General features: G+C 35.5%; 1 protein-coding gene across 1 annotated transcript in view; it reads left to right on the forward strand.

The window, feature by feature from the left end:
* Positions 1–20,598, forward strand: part of LOC113107133 (xenotropic and polytropic retrovirus receptor 1 homolog) — a 67,834-nt gene that overhangs the window by 34,679 nt on the left and 12,557 nt on the right. Inside the window, exons 3-11 of the mRNA XM_026269398.1 lie at positions 9,030–9,131; positions 12,799–13,019; positions 14,127–14,276; positions 14,470–14,553; positions 15,578–15,659; positions 15,826–16,013; positions 16,625–16,804; positions 19,374–19,542; positions 20,187–20,381. Coding sequence (XP_026125183.1) covers positions 9,030–9,131; positions 12,799–13,019; positions 14,127–14,276; positions 14,470–14,553; positions 15,578–15,659; positions 15,826–16,013; positions 16,625–16,804; positions 19,374–19,542; positions 20,187–20,381 — 1,371 coding nt within the window. The remainder of the gene's footprint in view (positions 1–9,029; positions 9,132–12,798; positions 13,020–14,126; positions 14,277–14,469; positions 14,554–15,577; positions 15,660–15,825; positions 16,014–16,624; positions 16,805–19,373; positions 19,543–20,186; positions 20,382–20,598) is intronic.

A 20,598-nucleotide genomic window follows, 5' to 3' on the forward strand; every position in this document is an offset into this window, starting at 1 on the left:
ACTAATCTGTGAACTAGCAAGCTTATTAAGGTAATAGCTGTGCGTTAATTGGTTGTAAAACTTAAGATGAAGATTATATGTTAGTACTTTGTATATGGCTGTTAAACATATGAACTCTAATAGTGTTATTTGAATCAGGGTGAAAAGAGACTTACATTGCGTAGTATATAACAAAATGTAAAAAATTAAATATGCTCACTTTTCTGTCAAAATGCAGCCTGCTTGGACAAGAAGGGCCACATTGTGTTTGTATTGTAATATAAAACTGAAATCAGATGTAGAAGATTTTTTTTAATTAACTTTTTATTTAGCAAGGATGCATTAAATTGATCAAAAGTGAAAGTAACGACATTTAAAATGGCAATTCGACAATTTGACATTTCAAATAAATGCTGTTCTTTTTGAACTTTCTAGTCATCAGTGAATAAAAAAAACAAACTGCATGACATTTTCCACAAAAATATTAAGCAGTTGTTTTCAACATTGATAACAATAAGAAATGTTTCTTGAGCACCAAATCAGTAGGCCTATGTTAGTTATTTCTTGTGGATCATGTGAAAAGCTAGAGTATTCTCACTTTACAATCACAGAAATACGTTTTAAAACATAAAACAATAATGATATTACACAATATTACTGTTTTTACTGTATCAAAAAATGCAGCCTGGGTGACCATATACTTTAAAAAACATACTCACCCCAAAGTTTTAAGCTATAGCTAGTTAATAAAAAATTCTTTTTAGAGCTCTGTTCTCTGACATTTAGCGGAGATGAGATGCAGCACTTGTGCACAGAGATGTTAAAATATGCACCCCTGCTAATTCAGAGGACAGAGCTCACCGCTGGGGACGAGATTAATAAGCCTTTTGTTTCATAAGCCTCTTGGCCTGCAGACATGCTGCCTGAAGATAATTGAAAGCTCCGTTCTGCCATTCTCAGAGGTGACATTACCTCTGTAGCGTCACAGTGGAACCCTGACTTTGTAACAAACTTCACATTTGAAAAACACCAGGTGAAATAAGTTTAAATATCGTGCTTATTCCATTTTTGTTCAGGCCTCTGCTGTGAATGCTTGCTGAGGTAGACAATGTTTCATGTCATGATTAATTCAAGAAACGGCTTACATTTTAAAGATGACTAAATATAGATGTGCTGAAAGCACCTAAAAGTATTGTACTGTGTATTTAAAATTAATATTTTGCACAAGCTTAGATTTTAATTTAACGTGGTGAAATAAAAAACATACTGTGGTTTAGACTAGGGTTTTGATGCTAATTGAGTTTCATACTAAGGTCTTTTTTCTATGTACTTTACTATTTAGTTTTATACAATATCAGATATTTATTATTATGTAATTTTAAATTGTATTTTAATATTTTTTCCTGTGTATTTAATGTTTTATTAGAAATGTTTTCTTATTCATATGCAATTCATATATTGCATTATTAGTATACCTCTATATTGAATAAATCTGCCAGACAGACATTTCCTCTTATTGTGGACCTAAACTCTTGGCATTTAAAATAAGTATCCGAGTTAAGCAAAGGAGATAAATCTTCAGTGGATGTTTTATCACTGACCTTTCTAGCTTCCTGAGAGTCAGAGAGAGAGAGAGAGAGAGAAAGAAAGAAATCTTCACAGGGCTGTGATGGAGCTGTTTTTAAGGCAGAGCTTGCAGACGTCTGGCCTGTGTCTGACTGTGAGCTGGACTGATAACTCTTCACAGCTGAGATGCTCAGCGGGGTCGGCACACTGCCAGTCTCAGCGTCAGCTTTGCATTCCCACATCAGCTGAAGACAGAGATATTTTAAGACAGATCTCAGAATAAAACAGATCTCTGGCTGAGTCTCTGAATATTTTTTGTGTGTGTTATGAGGGATTTTGTGGAGATAAGTAGTCACTCCTTGTTTAGAGATGCATTTGTGGTTATACTAAGTGCTGTTCTCATATTAAATGTTTCCTATTATTCCCTCTCAGATTCTCTCTTAATGTGTCCTTAAATCTGTTCAGTTAGGAAGAATAAGGTCTCCAGTCTTTAATGTTTCCAGATTAATTCTAATGCGATGTTTCCACCCCAGGAACCTCTTACACAATAAATGGAGAACATCCTGTCTGTACTGATCTCTTAACAGACTCCAGACTGTAGAGTCGCCCAAATCACCCAAATTATGTTTGCTTGTTTACAAGCGTTTACTGTGAAGTCACATTCTTGTGGAATGACTCTGTGTTGATCTGTCAGTATGAAGACATGGAGCAGATCTTCCCATCTGATATCCTGAGAATAACAGTCGGGAGGATGAAAACAAAGTTTACACTGAAATAGTTGTGCACTTTGAAGCTTATTATTTTGAGGGCTCCTGTGATGCAGTTTGAAAGATTTAGGTCAAACTGTGGAATCACGAATGCCTTAATTGTAGCTTTTCTCTCAGTGCTTTGAGAATGAATCGGAATGTCTCATTATAGAAGTTTAAAAGTGGATTGTTCTAAATAAACAGTTTAAAATAGTTTTTTGGGATTGTTGGGAACACAATTTCAGAACCATGGACAGCTCATGTATCTTCTAATGAGTGCTTTCAAATGAAGCCAGGAAAATATGTTTGTTAAAGGGGGGGTGAAATGCTATTTCATGCATACTGAGTTTTTTACACTGTTAAGAGTTGGATTCCCATGCTAAACATGGACAAAGTTTCAAAAATTAAGTTGTACATTTGAAGGAGTATTTTTGTTCCCAAAATACTCCTTCCGGTTTGTCACAAGTTTCGTAAAGTTTTTTTTGAGTATGGCTCTGTGTGACGTTAGATGGAGCGGAATTTCTTTATATGGGTCCTGACGCACTTCTGCCAGAAGAGCGCGCGCTCCCATATAGACCCTTTTACAGTTGGTAAACAATGTGACGTATTTGTGTGGGCGGGGCTTAGCTGGAGGCAGAAAGATTCCCCTCAACACTTGAACAAATGGTAGCTAGCGAGTTTTCTTAGCTTGTTTTTTTTAACAATGGCTGCAGAAAATCTGAATATATCTGCTTTATCTGAATATTTAATGCACCCACTGTCCGGGACCGCGATAATTATTTGAAAAAGTTAACTTTAACGGACGGAACCAGATTGGTCGACCCGTACACAATCACTCATTGGATGGACGATCTGACAGGATTAACGTTACCTCTGATTGAGTGGCCTGACATCTACACTTACCTGATAGAGAAACCGAGCGTGTATAGTAAAGAGAAACTGAGGGCGTATAAATCCTTAGATTAAATAAAGAGTGACATTACAGTAAAATTATTTAAGATGTAAATATTTTCTAGAAATAAAAATTCTGAAGACTGCAAATTAATTATAAACTTTCTGTATTTATTCTTTCTTACCATGTTCTTAAATTCTGGTCACAATTAATCACAACAATGTATATAAAATGTTCTCCGTCGATTCTGGCAACCAACAACACAACAAGAAAACATTTTAAGCTCCTTGAGTAGCCGACCCTGTGTTGGTTTGTATTAGCCACCTCCAGTTTTCCGTTTGTTTTGCCTCCAGCTAGCGCCGTGACGTACCTGTGACGTCCGCGCAAAAGGGGTCTATAGCGAGACTGAGCAGCACAGACATTTCACTGATCATAGCGAGAGCGTAGCGAAAAGTCACAAAAGAAGTGTGTTTTTGGTTGCCAGGGCAAGACAACCCTGCACAGATTACCATAAAAAAACAGCATTAAGGGACCAGTGGATGGAGTTTATTTTTACAGAGCATTAACGGAGTTGTGCAAGTGTTTTTGTTTGTTCCCTGCATTTCGAAGATGCTTGTTCACAAGGCCCAGTTTGACGACGGATTTGCGTATCGTTTATTTCTTAAGGATGATGCAATCCCAAGGAAAAAGGGTCACGATCGTGTGTTGGAACCGCAGGCGGTGAGTAAAACTGCTTCAAATATCTCTGCCTCCTTGTTAGTGCGTCCCCTCCCATGCCAGAGACCCGGGTTCGAGCCCCGCTCGGAGCGAGTCGTTGCTGCTGCTGCTCTCGTTCAGTTTCAGTTTTTCCTCACGGTAATGTCACAGCTTCCACATGCTCTCAACGCAAAAGCCTATTCGCGCTCGTGATTCTTTAGCTCCGCCCACACGTCACGCCTCCAGTCGGTCGTGTTTTTCCGGGAAAAATCGGTACAGACTATCTTTCTCTTATGAATATAATAAAACTACAGACTTTTTGGATTTATGAAGGATGCAGTACTACTCTATATGTACTCAAGATTAACAGGATATTGAGTGAAAACGAGCATTTCACCCCCCCCCTTTAAATTCACTAGCCATTCCTGAACTCAGAAATGTTGAATTAATTCAATGATTTTTCTAAGGTGTAAAATTAACACTCCCCAAGAACAAAAAAGTTAATTTTTTTATATCTTTTTTCTTTCTTTTTTTCCCTTCTCCCCCCCCCCCCCCTTTATTGTTGAATTCTGAATTAACTAACATTTGAAATGTTAAAATATTTTCAACCTTGGATTCACCAATTCATTTTATTAAACAGTGGAACTCCCTTCTTTTTCAATGTAGCTTTTTGTTAAGACACATCATTTGTCTTTTTGTCCAAGTTTTTATTTTATTTTATTTTATATATATATATATATATATATATATATATATATATATATATATATAAGGAGATTTCTTGAAAATATGCACTACTATTATAAAACCATAACTGTTTTAAATAATACTTTGTGAATATAATGCCAACTGAACTGCTGGGCGATGAAAAAAAAATTATAACAATATAATTTTCCTTGATTAAAATTTAAATAATAGTAATGTGATAAAACAGTTACAGTAATTGTCACAATATAATTTTCCTCAGTTCAAATTAAAACTATATATATAAAATATATATAAAATATGTGAATAAGAGAAAACCACCCAAATCTTATACTTGGGCTAAATTTAGAAGTGAACAGGAACTAGTAGACACTTGCTAAATGTATCTTGTCAGAATGACATGTTCAGCTGAATATTTCATTGTGTCATTTTTGTGAACCAACTCAGTGGCAGCGTCATGTTTCTGACCTGCTCTGATTTCATTCCTCACCATCCATTTCACATCCCATCTGTGTCATCCACCCCGCTTCCTAATGCATTCGCCGGGTCTGGATGCTGCCGGGAAACCCTCCCCACCCCCTCCCCCTACCCTACAGAAACCAAGATTTACACTCTCAATGTGCTGCACAGCTCTCTGATGAATGAGTCTAGACTGAGACCTCTGAGAGATTCTCCCTCATGCTTACTTTGCTTTTATACAGGACACATTATTTACACGGACACTTGATGTGCATTGCTAATCATCTCCAGACTATAGAAGCTTCCTGATTGGTTGAGCTAATTGTGGCTTGAGGCACAAGAGCACTGATGGAGAGACTGGGGCAGCTTTGAGGGTTTTCCTTCATCTCAGAGGATCTGGTTGAACTTAGCAAGGGGGCAGGGGGGCGAACGGATGGATGGAAGAGGCTTTTATGTGCTGCGTTTCATGTTTTCACTTTGTGTCTCTTTCCCAGCATGCATCATTCCTGCTTAACAGGTTCTGCCGCTCGGCTGTCCTCCTGCAATCCCACCCACACACTTCAGCCTTTTAATAGAGCGTGCCAGCGAGAGCAAATAATCACCCTCTCTAACTTACCCGGGATGATGGGTCCTCGTAAAAACCTCCAACAACAGAGTATTTTCTGTGCCTCTTTATTGCCGCCAGGCGAACAGTTTAATTCAACTGCGATGATTGAGATCTTTGTGTAGATGGGAGATAAGGGACTCGCACCCATGTTTTCAACAGTGCGATAATACAAACAGCAAGACGAGGGTGATAAACCACATTGAGGCAGTTAAATGGATTGTAAAATGAGAGGTCATACAGCTGTCGTTCGAGGAATCCCTGCTTGCCAAGCAATGCGCTATGCTGTAAAACATGCTCAATTGAAATTGCCAGTCCTGCATTGTAATCCTGGTGGGAAAGAATTGGGAAAGAAAAAAAAATGTTTAGCTGTTTATTCTGAAAGAATAGACCGATGAATCCTCTACCTGCAGGGCTTTTTGGGTAAAACAATGCACAGTTTGATCCCTTGATCCATGGGCACAGTTAGGTCTGGTAAATCTAGGCACCCAGAGGGAAAATGTTATATTCATGTGAGCCTGCCAGGATAGAGTATGATAGAGAGAGAAATAATCCCAGAAAAGAAAAAGAGTGTTCGTTGCTTTATGGGATTTATGTGCAGGATTGAACGGATAGCAAAGCTCCTTAGTCAGGAAAAGTGTGCTGTGTCAGGGTTCTGTGCTTCACTTTCTAAATTAAAGCATAAACTTAGTTGTGTACAAATACGATACAGTATCAGTTTGAGATTTAACCCTGTAAAGACTGACATATGAAATGAAATATTTTGGCACATTTTGAGTATCATGTCTGAAACATCAGGATTATGTTTTTGATTTTTAGTACTTTTAGTATTATGTAGGAGAATATAGACTTTTACTCAAGAAGGAAAAAAAAAATGTATGCATTTTGGTGCAGTTAGGGTTAGTGGTGCTGTTATTTATATGGTAAGATGTAATTCTGATAGCTTGTAATGTAAATCGAGATCTTTATAACCATATAACAGACCACAAGCGTAAAATGCACATAAATATCATAGTTTATTGATTAAAGCTCTGGGGTTAATATTGTTGAGGGCAAAACATAATGCAGTGCAATACATGAATGATTGAGGTATGTTAAAATAACCGTTCCAAAAGCTAGATTTTTTGTATTTAAACATTTTTCTTAAAAATGCTGTATATTCTCTTGAAATATTACTAACAATATAAAAGTTATTCATATGTTGATATTTGTGTATCAAATATGATACAGTATGTCTTATAGGGCTGACATCCATCAACAATCTGAATGATATTAAAAGGATAGTTCACTCACCCAAAAAACTCACCCTCATGTCATTTCAAACCCGTAAGACCTTTGTTCATTTGAGCAAAAATGTTGATATTTTTTAAGAAATCTGAGAGCTCTCTAGACCTCCATCGACAGCAACGTAACTGACACGTTCAAGGCTCAGAAAGGTAGTAAGGGGATTGTTCAACAGTCAATGTGACATCAGTTTGATTTCTTTAATACTGAAAAACACACACTGCACCTTTAGTGTTTGCATGCATGTTTTTTGGTCTGGTCTCTTGCTGAAGTCATGTTCTTTTGTGTCCGGGTCATGAACCAGCCATAAAGCCATTGTAAGGCTAACGAGGGCTCTCGCGGTGAACAGCAGGAAGACACCACTTAAGACATCACACAGAGCTTCCTCTGTTACCGTGACAACCCAGACTTAATGAGTAGACATGCTTTTCTTGTAACAAGCTGTGCTATTTGTTTCAATTTTCTTGCCGAGGTGACATGAAATTGTATTTGTGACTTATTTAGTGTATGTAACGAGATGTATTTGTAGCATTCAGTGGGAAATTGATCTTTATCCATGTGGATTTGATTGAATTGTTGATGTTATCTGATATTATTTATCCCACACAACCTTGGTATCATCAGAAGAAAAGACAGGTAGATGAGTAACATGCATTAAAGGTGCTGTAGGGAACTTTTGTAAAAAAAATATTTTTGACATTTATTAAACCTGTCATTATGTCCTGACAGTAGAATATGAGACAGATAATCTGTGAAAAAATCAAGCTCCTCTGGCTCCTCCCAGTGTCCTATTGCCATTTGCAGAAACTCCATCGATCCCGGTAAAAAATAACCAATCAGAGCTGCGGTCCGTAACTTTGTTTGTGTTCAAAATGTAGAAAAATGTATATAATAAGTGAGTACACCATGAATCCATTTTCCAAACCGTGTTTTTAGCTTGTCCTGAATCACTAGGGTGCACCTATAATAAGTATTTATATTCTGACTATTTTAGATTGCTTCGGGATACCGTGGCGGAGTAACCCAGTACCTTTGTGATTCTTCATAGACATAAACAGAGAGAAGTAGTTCCGGCTACGATGTTCTTCCACAAGACGCAAGCAGTTCTGTTTATTAACCGCTAGAGCGTCAAAAGTTCCCTACCGCAGCTTTAAAATTTGATTTATCATGAACACAGGTTATATGGTGAACTTGCATGTTGTGTTGTAGTTGTATGTGGGTTTAATGTGTCATTTAGGGAAACTGTTCCCTATACATCACACACAGAGATGGAAGGGGTCAGAGGTCTTCCTGGGTCATTATGTCTCTCTCTTTGTTGTCAACATGTGTAGATTCTTCAAAAGTCATACCATATGCTCTTAAAAAAGAACCTTTGGAAAAGTATTGCACATTGTAATACATTATTTGAGCTCCATTTGTTAATGTTAAGTTGGAAAATATGGTTTTGTTTGCAAATATATAAATTGTAACCTAGTGATATTTTACATTGTCTTCTTATTGAAATACAATTAACTGTGTATTATATTTTCCAGTGTTTGTGTTTTAATTGCTTTGTTGGGCCATAATAGTAATGCCAATTTCAACAAACCATACTGATGGATTAAATCCACTGAACCGATGTGTAACCACAGGACCAACAAATGTGGCAATATTTGGTGCATGGTCTGCAAGTTATGCATGTCTGTATAAACTTAAGTAGATGGGAGCAGTTGTATCTGATTGATATCTTTTTGTAATAGACGCTAAAAGCTTTTACCTGACTGGGTTATTTATAGAGAGAGACAACTTTGACAGCCAAATGCCTCAGGCATCCTTCCTTTACTGAAGTCAGCAGAGCGGAAGAGACAGACAGCTGCACTGTAAAACATGTTTAAACATCAAACATTTATCTCAACTTACATTTTAACATATTACATTTGAAATCTGGAATGTAGATTTGTTGTTTGAAGCTCAAAGAACTGGCTTTGAGGAGTGAATATAAAGGATGGAGGCTGTGAATGTTGATGTGGATTTTGGGACATGGTCTGAGTGGATTAGTGCCCAATGCTGAATATGCAAATGAACACAGATTTACATCTTTGTGTTTTGTCTCTTTCAGTCACAGATGAAGACACCGTCAAACGATACTATGCCAAGTTTGAGGAGAAGTTCTTTCAGACGTGTGAAAAGGAGCTTTCCAAGATCAACACATTCTATTCAGGTATCGTTTCCCTGCATGTCTTCAAAAATATTGAAGAAAAAAAATGGCAAGTAACTGGTTACATGTAATCTGGATTATGTAATCAGATTTCTAAAATTAAGTACCTATAATAGGATTAAATTAAGACAAACTTTGCTGTCATCCATTCAAAGCTGCTGAAAATTCCACTATTTTAGGATGAGTGATGTTTATATCTCCTCTTCTGCAATACTCGGCTGTTTTATTGAACATATTTTGAGATCAAAACAAATCTGTAGTTTTATTATGTGTCACACCACAGGATATTATATCACACACAACAACAGATTGGTGGTTATTACAGGAGAAAGAAAGTTTAATTTTAAAACAAACATCAACATGTTTTTTAAACAAAAAATCATTTTCATGAACAAAATTAAATCGCAGTAAGTGTTACTGAAACTCTTCTAGCACCCTGTTGCATGCGCAGCACAGCTAAATATGATTCAAACTATATTCATTAAGTTGTAAATTATTTAAACTTTATGGCTGCCCTTTTTAAGGTATCATTTTGATTCTATTTACTTTCTGCATCGTTCTCTTAGGATCTCCTCCCTTCTAGTGGATCCCTATATGTCTATATTTCCATGTCCTCTCTTTTCCACTAATTTATCTCCCTTAAATCTTTCTTTTTCAAAAACAAATTATCACATTTTATACTTATTTTCATGACATATTATAACAAGAAAAGTTTTCTGAAAAAAAAAAAAAAAAAAACAGATTGCCATTTACTAAAATAGACACGTGTACGATTATGCCAGAGGTATTTAACATTTTTATGCTTTTCTTTTTAATTCATAAAAGTTGTAATTTATTGAACCATGCTTGAGACAGTCACACCATAGGACGATTTTGAGATTTGGCTCAAAAAAATTAATTAATTAATTAACTAATAATAATCAAACAAAACTGCAGCTTTTATAACAAAGGGTCCATGCAAGACAAAGAAATGTTTAACAATTTACTGCATTTAATATTGACAATATTAATTATATAAATTTTTATCTTGTGGGACATTGAAAACGCTACCCATGGATGGATGGATGGATAGATAGATAAAGCATTTATTTGAATTGGAATTTGTTTTAACAATATTAAAGTATTTGCTGTCACTTCTGTTTAATTTAATGCGGTCCTGCTGAATAAAATTATTATTGCAATTTAATTTAAAAATCTTAATGGCTCCAAAACTGAGCACTTACATCTTCCCACAAAAATAAACTACACATATCCTTAATCAGTCTTACAATATCTTTTTTGAGGATTAAAAGAGAGCTTTGATGAGCATTAAATCATTCATAGTTAACTTTTAATAATCGTAACTGTTTGGCTACCAGCATTGCTTTCTTTTTGTAACTCATAAATAGCGCGAGTGGAAACAATCTTTACTGTGTGGTTGAACTGCAGTGCCCCGCTAAATGCCAAAAAGGGATTCCCTGTGCATGAGGTCTGGCTGTACAGCACTATTTGGAAACCTGATGTAATAAGTACTGCCTGCTGTAGTCATTTTGACATGCATAAAGGGCAATAGACTATGTTTGTACTGATAATATATGCACACTGCAACATAAGCTGTGTTGTTGCTTTGACTTCAGGGTAGAAGGAATGTTTGAGCTCTACTGCCTTTAGTGGCTGGTTAGGGGATGGCACGACAAACAAGAACTTTAAAGAATAAGATTAATGCTTTTTTTGCACATTGATGCATTGTGGTATTGCATTGAGGATATAACTCATTTCTACTCAATTCTACATCTAAATAAAATCTCAGAATGAGCGGAGACAAATGTATCAGCTTTAATTCTGAAACAAAGAAGCTGATGCCCATTAATAATTTAACATAAAAAGAAAGCATCAATAGGTTTAGTTTTTTTATATTTCAGTTGCCACTGAAAAATCATTCACTCCGTCAGTGCTGCAGGTTTGACAAACAGACAAAAATAAACTCTAATCGAGTTGCCCAGCCAAAGAAAGCTGGCAAGTCCATTAGGCTGGAAAAATCTCTGACCCCATTCTTTTATTTGGATATTTGTCATGTCATGGATGTTTTTTTCCACAAGGACAATATAAGATAAAATAAAGTTTAATTTGCTCAAAAATAGAGTTAGATAAAACAAAAAAGGAACAGTATTTAAACATAAACATTAGTTTAGTTATTCAGCTCTGCAGATAATGTTGTCCGTAAACAGGTCAGATTTGAAGGTTTATTTAGTGAAATGCAAGGCGTTATCATAGGTGCTGGCCTTTAGTACTGAAATCTATATAAGGATGGCAGCCACTGTTAGTGCACTATAACTAATTCTGTCTGGTTGACCCAGACTGTGTTACGGCAGGGACCCCTGCCACCCCCCTGAGTGGTCCTGAATTAACAACATAGCTTCTAAACCTTGAGAGCATACAGTCTTTGTCCCAGTGGAGGAGATCTGCTAAGCACATAAAATCTTAGCACCATCTTAACCATGTTCAGCCTGCAGAAGCACAGACTTTAGACAGGCTATTATAGCTGACTGGACACTATATTTACACTGATGTGCAGTCTATTCAATATGTTGTTTTTACAAGATCAAATCTTTGTCAAGTTCAATGCTTTCCAAACATACATTTTATGTTTTCATTTTATGTGTTGTTTGTTTGCAAATTCTGCTTGTAAGCTATTTAAACTTGTAAGCTAGACCGTTTCTCTAACTGACGAACATCTTTACGAATTAAATTTAAAAAAAATTTTTTTGCCATGAATGCATTTTTTATGTTTATGAATTTATTCCTCTCTTGGAATTACCTGTAAGAAAAACATTTACCATTTAATGGTCAAATATTACATTCAAATATATGAAAATGTATAATGACAAATACTATTTTAAAAATAACTAATATTAAATGTATATTTTAAATATATTTAATTAATATAAAACATAAGTTTATGTATTATGAATATAAATATAAAATAAATTAACATTTATAAAAATGTTACAAAATGTATTTAATGGTATTTAAATATATAGTTAAATAAATACTTTTTTTAAATATCGTGTAATTTGAAAAAAAAAAAATTTTAAACTATAGTCATAATATGGTTTTGAGATAATTGGGTAATCATTGCCTTGGGAACAAAGTGTGGCAGTTATCTTCCTCACTCCAGTTTTCATCTTGTACTTCTCAGGGCCTTACTAAGGGTTATAACACATACGCCAACAGGACTCCTAGTATTTACATGTCTGATGAACATAATATCTCATTTCCTTCCTCTGAAAGTGAGATGGGTGAGCAGGGTCCTGTTCACCAAACTGCACTGGGATGCAGGCCAGCGTGGATAATGCTGTCTGAGATATCACCCTTCCAGGAAGAGGCTCATCTCTAACAGGAAATCTGTCTGCTTTACTTTCCAGTTGATGGGTAGAATGAGGGATTTATTTGTCATGTAAAATGGATTCTGGTGCATTTCATTGCCGGGTTGTAAGCCAAGCAGGCTTTATGTCTCTCAGTAGATGTAGTCGGATAATTTTTAATACATTTAAGATACAAGTTTTCCATTCTGGTGTACAACCAGGCTTTTTGTTTTCCACGTTCTCTCAAAGGCCGTAAATCAAGTAAAGTGGTAATTGTCCATAAAACTGAATTATTAATGTTGTCTTCTCTTCTTGGATCTTCTCAGAGAAACTGGCTGAGGCACAGCGCCGCTTTGCAACTTTGCAGAATGAGCTGCAGACGTCTCTGGATGCCCAGCGGGAGAGCAATGCTCCAGGGCTCCGCAGTCGCCGCAAAACAGTGTTGCCTTTGTCCAACAAAGAGCGCAACAAACATCGCAACATCAAAGACCTGCAGCTGGCCTTCAGCGAGTTCTACCTCAGCCTCATCCTCCTGCAGAACTACCAGGTCTGAAGTTTGTCATGGTTTTTGTTTTTGTTGTTTGTCTTCTCTTGTCAATGTTGTCAAGAGGAACTTGGGTTTCTTGACCTTTCTGCTGTTTCTTTATGTAAATGCTTATTTAATTAATTATTAGCTTTTCATCAATTCAGAAACCAGTTTCCTTTAAAAAACCCTGATCTAAATATTGATATTCAAATTCTTGAAACATGTTTCATAGATATATATAAAATTTTTACTATGGATGTTCATTTCGGCTTATTTTCCCGACCGACAACCATTACTTGTTATTCGAACATTATCCGTTAACTGATTCGATTCGAATAACAAATTATAATTAAATCGATATTATTATCACACACTTGCAGCACTTCTAAGAACAGAGAAAAACAGAATAAATTAACAAAATAATACTAAAATAGGCGTACAATAAATATTTACAACTAAATAATTAACATTAAGACGATGAAACGAAAACACACTGAATCTTATGCACATTAAAGAACGAGTCTTTTTTTTTTCCTGTCAGAAACAAAAATAAATAGCAGGCCTACCTCAGTGCACAATGTGTCTATATATAGTTTATATATACAGTATATATATTAAAAAAGTCGCCTAAAATGTCAATGTGCTGTGCGCATAGTCTGTAATAGAGCTCTGCGTGGAACTTTTTCGTAATGCTGTTTCCGCTGAATTTTCTGACCATTACTGTCCGCTCTCGCAACGTGTGTGTGTCGTGTGCCCACGATTTGTGGCAACTTCCACATACATTGTTATACTGCTTATAATTTGATTGAAATCGCTTTTGAATGTGCGCTCCCTGTTAATTTTTACTTACGATTTCACATTCACATATTGGTCAGTTGTTTTACTTTCGGTTAACGTTTTAACGGTTAATAGGAGCATTCCTAATTTTTACATTTAAATGGATGAGTTAGACTGGATGGTAAAGAAAAAGCATTCAACAGGCATCCACTACACATCTAAACACTATACATGTTATGTATTTTATTGCATGAGTTTTTTATTTCATTATTTTATTTCATTATTCTAAATAGCAAAAATAAAGACGTGAATTCTTATTTGCATATACTGATTTACCCTAATCACATACAGAATCTGAACTTCACTGGATTCCGTAAGATCCTGAAGAAACATGACAAGATTCTGGACACGCAGCGTGGAGCTGATTGGCGTGTGGCTCATGTGGAGGTGGCTCCATTCTACACCTGTAAGAAGATCACACAGCTCATCTCTGAGACCGAGGTAGACTGCCTGGCTCCGCATTTGGACTTCTGACTTCCTGCTCATATCATGATCTAATTGTATTGGTGTTAGTAGCTGCTGAAACTGATAAATGATGCTTAAAACCATAGAGCACATTAGAACAAAGTGGAATTGAGGGCAGAAATGACTAAACTAGAGAATGGTGTCTGACCTTTGACCCTTGTGTGCCCAGGCTCTGGTGACCACAGAGCTGGAAGGAGGTGACCGTCAGAAGGCCATGAAGAGACTGAGAGTCCCACCTCTTGGAGCAGCACAGGTGTGAAAGAAACTCTTGATAGTACATGCAGACGCACACACACATACACGCATGGAGCAATTGTGTTAATTAACCTTTATTTTTGGAAGAATCAAAGTTATTTTATATACTGAAGTGACTTTTAATAAAGTGCATGTAGTTTGTTTTTATGATAAAAACAAAATACTAAAGCAAATTCTATGCAGAAATATAGAAAAATAACATAATGGCAAATGAAAGCCAATGAAAAACGTGAAAAATATCTGCAGTGTCTTTTCATGCAGTACTTTTAGTTCTAGGTCAATAAGAGTAAGTACTTAGGAACTACATAATGTAAAAGGCAGCGTGGGTGGAGAGATACACCTGTGCTTGGAACATCATGTACAGTACCTTTTACCTTTTAATAGAGAGAATGTATATGTCTCTCTTTCCTTTGGATAAGACAAATATTTAAAAAATTGTGCTTGTAGAATAAATAAAAAAATTAGTGCTGTCACAAGAATAATCACGATTAATTACATTCAAAATACGTTTTTGTTAACATACTATGTGTGTTTACTGTTGCACACTTATGTATATATAAATGCTCACACATACAGTATATATTTTGAAAATATTTACATGTATATACATTTAAATTATTTTATATTATATATAAATATATTATAAATGTAGCATGTTTTTCTTAAATATATACATGCATGTGTTTGCATTTATATATACATAATAAATATACACAGTACTCACACATATATCATGTAAACAAATACTTTTCTTTTGGATGCGATTAATTGTAATGTATTGTAATAACTATTCTTATTAAATTCAAAACTTCAAAAGTTGTAGTGACTAAAATAGGCTCTTTTTTTAACAATTACCCATGTGCAAGTGCAAATGCTAATGCAAATAAATTTTATTCAATGTAGGAGTGTTTTGTAATAGAAAAGTTACACGGAAATGTGTTTTGTTTGTTTTCATGAATATAGTTGGGTGAATATTGTAGAATAATAATGATTTGCAGTGATTTAAATGTGCTTTTTCTCAGCCTGCACCTGCCTGGACCACCTTTCGTGTGGGACTTTATTGTGGGGTCTTCATTGTCCTGGCTGTCTCCTTTGTCCTTACTGGTACAGTTTTTTAACCTTGTTTCACACGTAGTCCATGTACATCTTGCTACACACATTAATGTATAAATTCCAGCATTTCTGCTGATATACCACTCATTTATGATAGAACAGTGCAGTAATTTATACAGCCTTGTTGATAACTGTTTGTCTGATCCTTTCCTCTCAGGTGCTTTTTTCATTCGTAATCAGAACATCTGGCCACTGGTACGCATCTACCGTGGTGGTTTCCTGTTGATTCAGTTTCTCTTCCTCTTGGGCATTAACACTTATGGTTGGAGGCAGGCGGGTGTCAATCATGTGCTGATCTTTGAGCTGAACCCTCGAAACAATCTTTCACATCAACATCTGTTTGAGGTGAGACACGTTACGTAGAAGGGAACTTTATAGGAAGACTTGTATATATGCTGCCTTTTAAAATTTGGGGTATGTTAGATTTTTTTTTGTTTAGTTTTTTTTAAAGGAGTGCTCACAAAGGCTGCATCTATTTAATGAAAAATCCAGTAAGGAACTGTAGTATTGTGAAATATTATTATAATTTTAAAAAGCTTTCTATTTTAATATATTTTAATGGAATTTATTTCTGTGATGTAAACTGAATTTTCAACGGTCATTGTCACATGGTCCTTCAAAAATCATCTGTGCTGCTAAATATGTTGTTAAAACTGATATATCTCTTTTCAGAATTGGTTGATGAATAGAAAGTTTACAAGAACAGTTTTTTAAAATCTTTTGTTGCATTATAAATGTTTTACTGCCGGTTTGGATCTATTTAATGCATCCTTGCTGAATAAAACTTCAGTTTCTAAAAAACTATTGTATAGCTATAAGGACATTGTATTCTGACAGATAAAATATTAGGAAAGGGAAAAAGTGAAGGGAAAACTTTCCAGGTTTTGAAAATCAGAAAGAATAATAATGCATCTGGATGTTGACTTTGGTCTTTTTGTCCCTTTCTTTTGCTGTAGATCGCTGGGTTTTTGGGGGTGTTGTGGTGTCTCAGCATCCTATCCTGTCTGTTTGCGGACTACACTTGGGTCCCTATGCAGGCGAACCCCCTGATCCTTTACGGCTTTATGGTGCTCTTCCTCATCAACCCCTTCAAAACTGCTTACTACAAATCCCGTTTCTGGCTCATCAAACTTCTGGTGAGAGACAAAACCATTACGTTTGATAAAAATACAGCTTCTATAGCCACAAATTTTTTTTATGATAAATAGTGAAAAACCTTTTACGCCAACATAATTTTGGCGGCAATGGCTATTGCATGCTTTTAATTGACTCCATACAGTTATGCAACACCCGTATTTTATGATCCAATCAGTTCCAGATGGATTTAAAAAGTCATTAAATATCCTGTTTAACTTGTGTCAGATTACAAGTAAAGTGGTTATAAACAGCATTTGCAATCATCATATCCTGTCTTGTTTAAAACGATACAATGTTAATGTTTCCACTGGAATTAATTTGCTAATACCAAAACCACCTGTTCAAACACATTTCTAACAAATTCAGTTAAATTAGCGAAGAGCTAATTGGCTCATTTCAATGCTCAAACAGCTTCATTTATTTCTACATACCTTCTCTTTCTGTTTCTATTAGTTTTATAATAGCAGTAACTGTTTTCCCCTTGGCCTTTGTGAAAAAAAGATAATGTGTGCATGTAGTCTGTAATATTTCTTGTATGCTCACCAAGGGTGCATTTATCTGATCAAAAATACAGTAAAATAATGTCAAATATTATTAAAATTTAAAGTAACAGTTTTCTCCTTTAATATAAATGAAAATGTAATTTATTTATGTGATGGCAAAGCTTAATTTTCAGCAGATATTACTCCAGTCTTCAGTGTCCTGCAGAAAGAATTCAAATATGCTAATTTGGCAATCAAGAAACATTTCTTTTTTTTTCTTGAAAACAGCTGAGCTGCTATATATATATATATATATATATATATATATATATATATATATATATATATATATATATATATATGTATCTATTTAAAAAATATATTACTGACCCCAAACTGTCTGTACAGAGTGTTTCAGTGAGGTCTTTGCGCATACATGTGTGTGATTATGTGTGTGTCTCTGTGTGAGGCACGGTGCAGTGAGGTGAAGGAATATAGATTGCTGCTCTCTCTCTTCGGATGTGAAGACTGTGCCTGTGCAATCATTATTGGGATGGAGTCATCAGCAGCCGCCTGCGTCTGTCTCACTGCCCTCCCCACATCTAATTGACCTAGACTGGAGCCTTATTCCTTGGAGCACACACAGGCACACACACACTTCCTGTAGATTAAAGCCGACACGTACTGATGGCCAAACAGTGGGTGGCTTTCCTCCAAGAGCTCAAACGTGCTGTCACACTCAAGCTGTGCATTGCACATGCAGCTGTAACCTTGAGATGTTCCTCACGTTTAGTCCTGTATGTTTAAAAGCATTTTGTGGACCGCATTCACCTGTTTCATCAGGCAAAAATAACTGATCAGAGTTTGTGTAGGGAGAAATCGATTTTCACTGGCATTTGAGACTCAAGAGCATGATGGCAGAGATTGGTGTAGTGTCGCTGGGAAATGTCAGCAGTTGCCTGAAGGCTGAGAGAGGTAAAATTTCATTTCATAGGGTAGTGTGATTTAACCACAAAAAAAAACAATGTGACTCAAGGGCAATATAGGTAACTCACCTAAGTTAGCATGGATCCTGTATGTATAATATATATAGTGTATATTATATACTATATATAGTATATATTATACTATATATAGTATATATTTTTGTTATATATTATTTTATTTATTATAAATATATTGTTTATTTTTCATCACATCATTTTTATTCAATTGTTTTTGTTGTCTTATTATGTCATTTTTATTATTTATTTTTATATGTACAGTACATATGATTTATTTATTTATTAAAAGTATATTTATTTTTTTCACATTATTTCATTTCTTTTATTAGTTTAATTGTGTTATTTGTGTATTTACATATCTTATTTTATAATTGGTCAAAGTTCTATTTGCATGCATATAAAAAGTTAATCTTTGTTTTTATTTTTGATTAGTAAACCCATATTAGTTTACTAAATTTTTTTTTACATTTTTCAACCTTTTAGTATTTCAACAATTAATAATATTTTCTACATTTGAAGACAAAGCAGCTGGGACTGTTTACTCTGAAGTCACACATGGGAAAAAATACTTCATTCAATAATGCATGATCTATATCCAAATAACTTAATTTGACATTGCATAAAACCTATTTTAAAATGGTTTCTAGCATTAAAAATGGTTATTATTACTTTTCTCATATGCATTTCTCAATCACAGGCAGCTGTGTATGATGAAATAAATAGTCATGTGACAAACATGATGCACAGTTTGTTAGATGATAGGTGCAACACATCCAACCCCATCATTACTTATACACAGTTAAAGCTGGTTTATTGGTGAGGTCAAAGACCTGATGATAGCAGATGATCAGCCAATAAAAACCCCATTGATTTGCTTTTAGCCAGCTGAGTTCTCATTAAGGGTTTTGCTCGCTGTCTTATAGAGTTAACCCTGCCTCAGGGATAAGCTGTTATGTACATAACCTCATAATAAGAGAAAAAACACCAGTGATGATTTCTCCTGTTTATTATTGTCCTCAGTGATTACCTTAAGCACTGTATACAGTATAAATATTTCAACTTCATATTTTCTGTGTTTGTAGTTCCGTGTGTTCACCGCCCCGTTCCACCGCGTGGAGTTTGCAGACTTCTGGCTGGCAGATCAACTCAATTCTCTGGTCATTGTGCTGTCAGATCTGGAGTACCTGGTCTGTTACTACAGCATGGAGCTGCAGTGGGGAGATCGCAGCGGCTTACTGCCCTCCACATATGGTAATTGATTCAGAACGAAGCCATCCTTTATTGTGCTGGTTCCAGTTTTGACTGTCTGTGCCATTCATGTTGAACACTCCTAATTTCAGCATTAGATGTAATGGCAGATGAAGGGCCAGTTATGATTAGTTGCTCTTCCACATGAATTAAGATTATACTGGCAGTGTCAACACAGACAGGAGTTCTTCAGGTTCAGTGGAGTTTATCTTGTGAAATGGACCAGGAAATTCACAGCAGCAGTTGCTGTCTAATGGTGCAGAAATGTCACACCAGCTCAGAAATAAGTATATTGAGAAAGAAGAGGAGGGAAAGTGTGTGAGCAAGGCAAAGAGAGAGTAACAGAATGTGAGCAACAGAGCTCAACAATACAGTCTGGTCAAGTTATCAGTAGTTTCCGTATTTACATATTTTTGTATATGAAATATATTTCAGGTTATCAAAACTAAATGCATAAGATTTCAAATAAAAATTCTAATTGTTAAGTCCTGTGCTATTTTATAATTATCATTTGATTTGTAGAAATGCATATAAAAAAAATAAGGTTTTATGTTTGTATACTTTATATACTTTAACATTACTACAATATTAAGAGTACAGTCTTGGAAATATTCCTGTGCATTCATAATTGTCTCCTTCTACATAAGGCGATGAAAGGTGTAACAGCTATTCTTATGGAGTTCGGGCCATCATCCACTGTCTGCCTGCCTGGCTGCGGTTTGTTCAGTGTCTGCGACGTTACCGTGACACCAAGAGGGCCTTCCCTCACCTGGTGAATGCTGGGAAATACTCCACCACCTTCTTTGTGGTCACATTTGCAGCCCTCTACAGAACTCATAAAGGTAAAAACAAACAAACTGAAATTAATTACAAATAATGTAACCTGTACATTCACTTATTAAAGCATGTTACAGTTGTTATAATCAGCTTGACAAACAACAGTATGAAAAGTCTGTGCCAAGTTTGGTGAATGTAGTTTAAAGGTATAGTTCACCCAAAAAATGAAGATTTTGTCATTAATTACTCACCCTTATGTAGTTCGAAACCTGTAAGACATTC

This window comes from Carassius auratus, chromosome 8 (assembly GCF_003368295.1).
Source record: "Carassius auratus strain Wakin chromosome 8, ASM336829v1, whole genome shotgun sequence".
Lineage (NCBI taxonomy): Eukaryota > Metazoa > Chordata > Actinopteri > Cypriniformes > Cyprinidae > Carassius > Carassius auratus.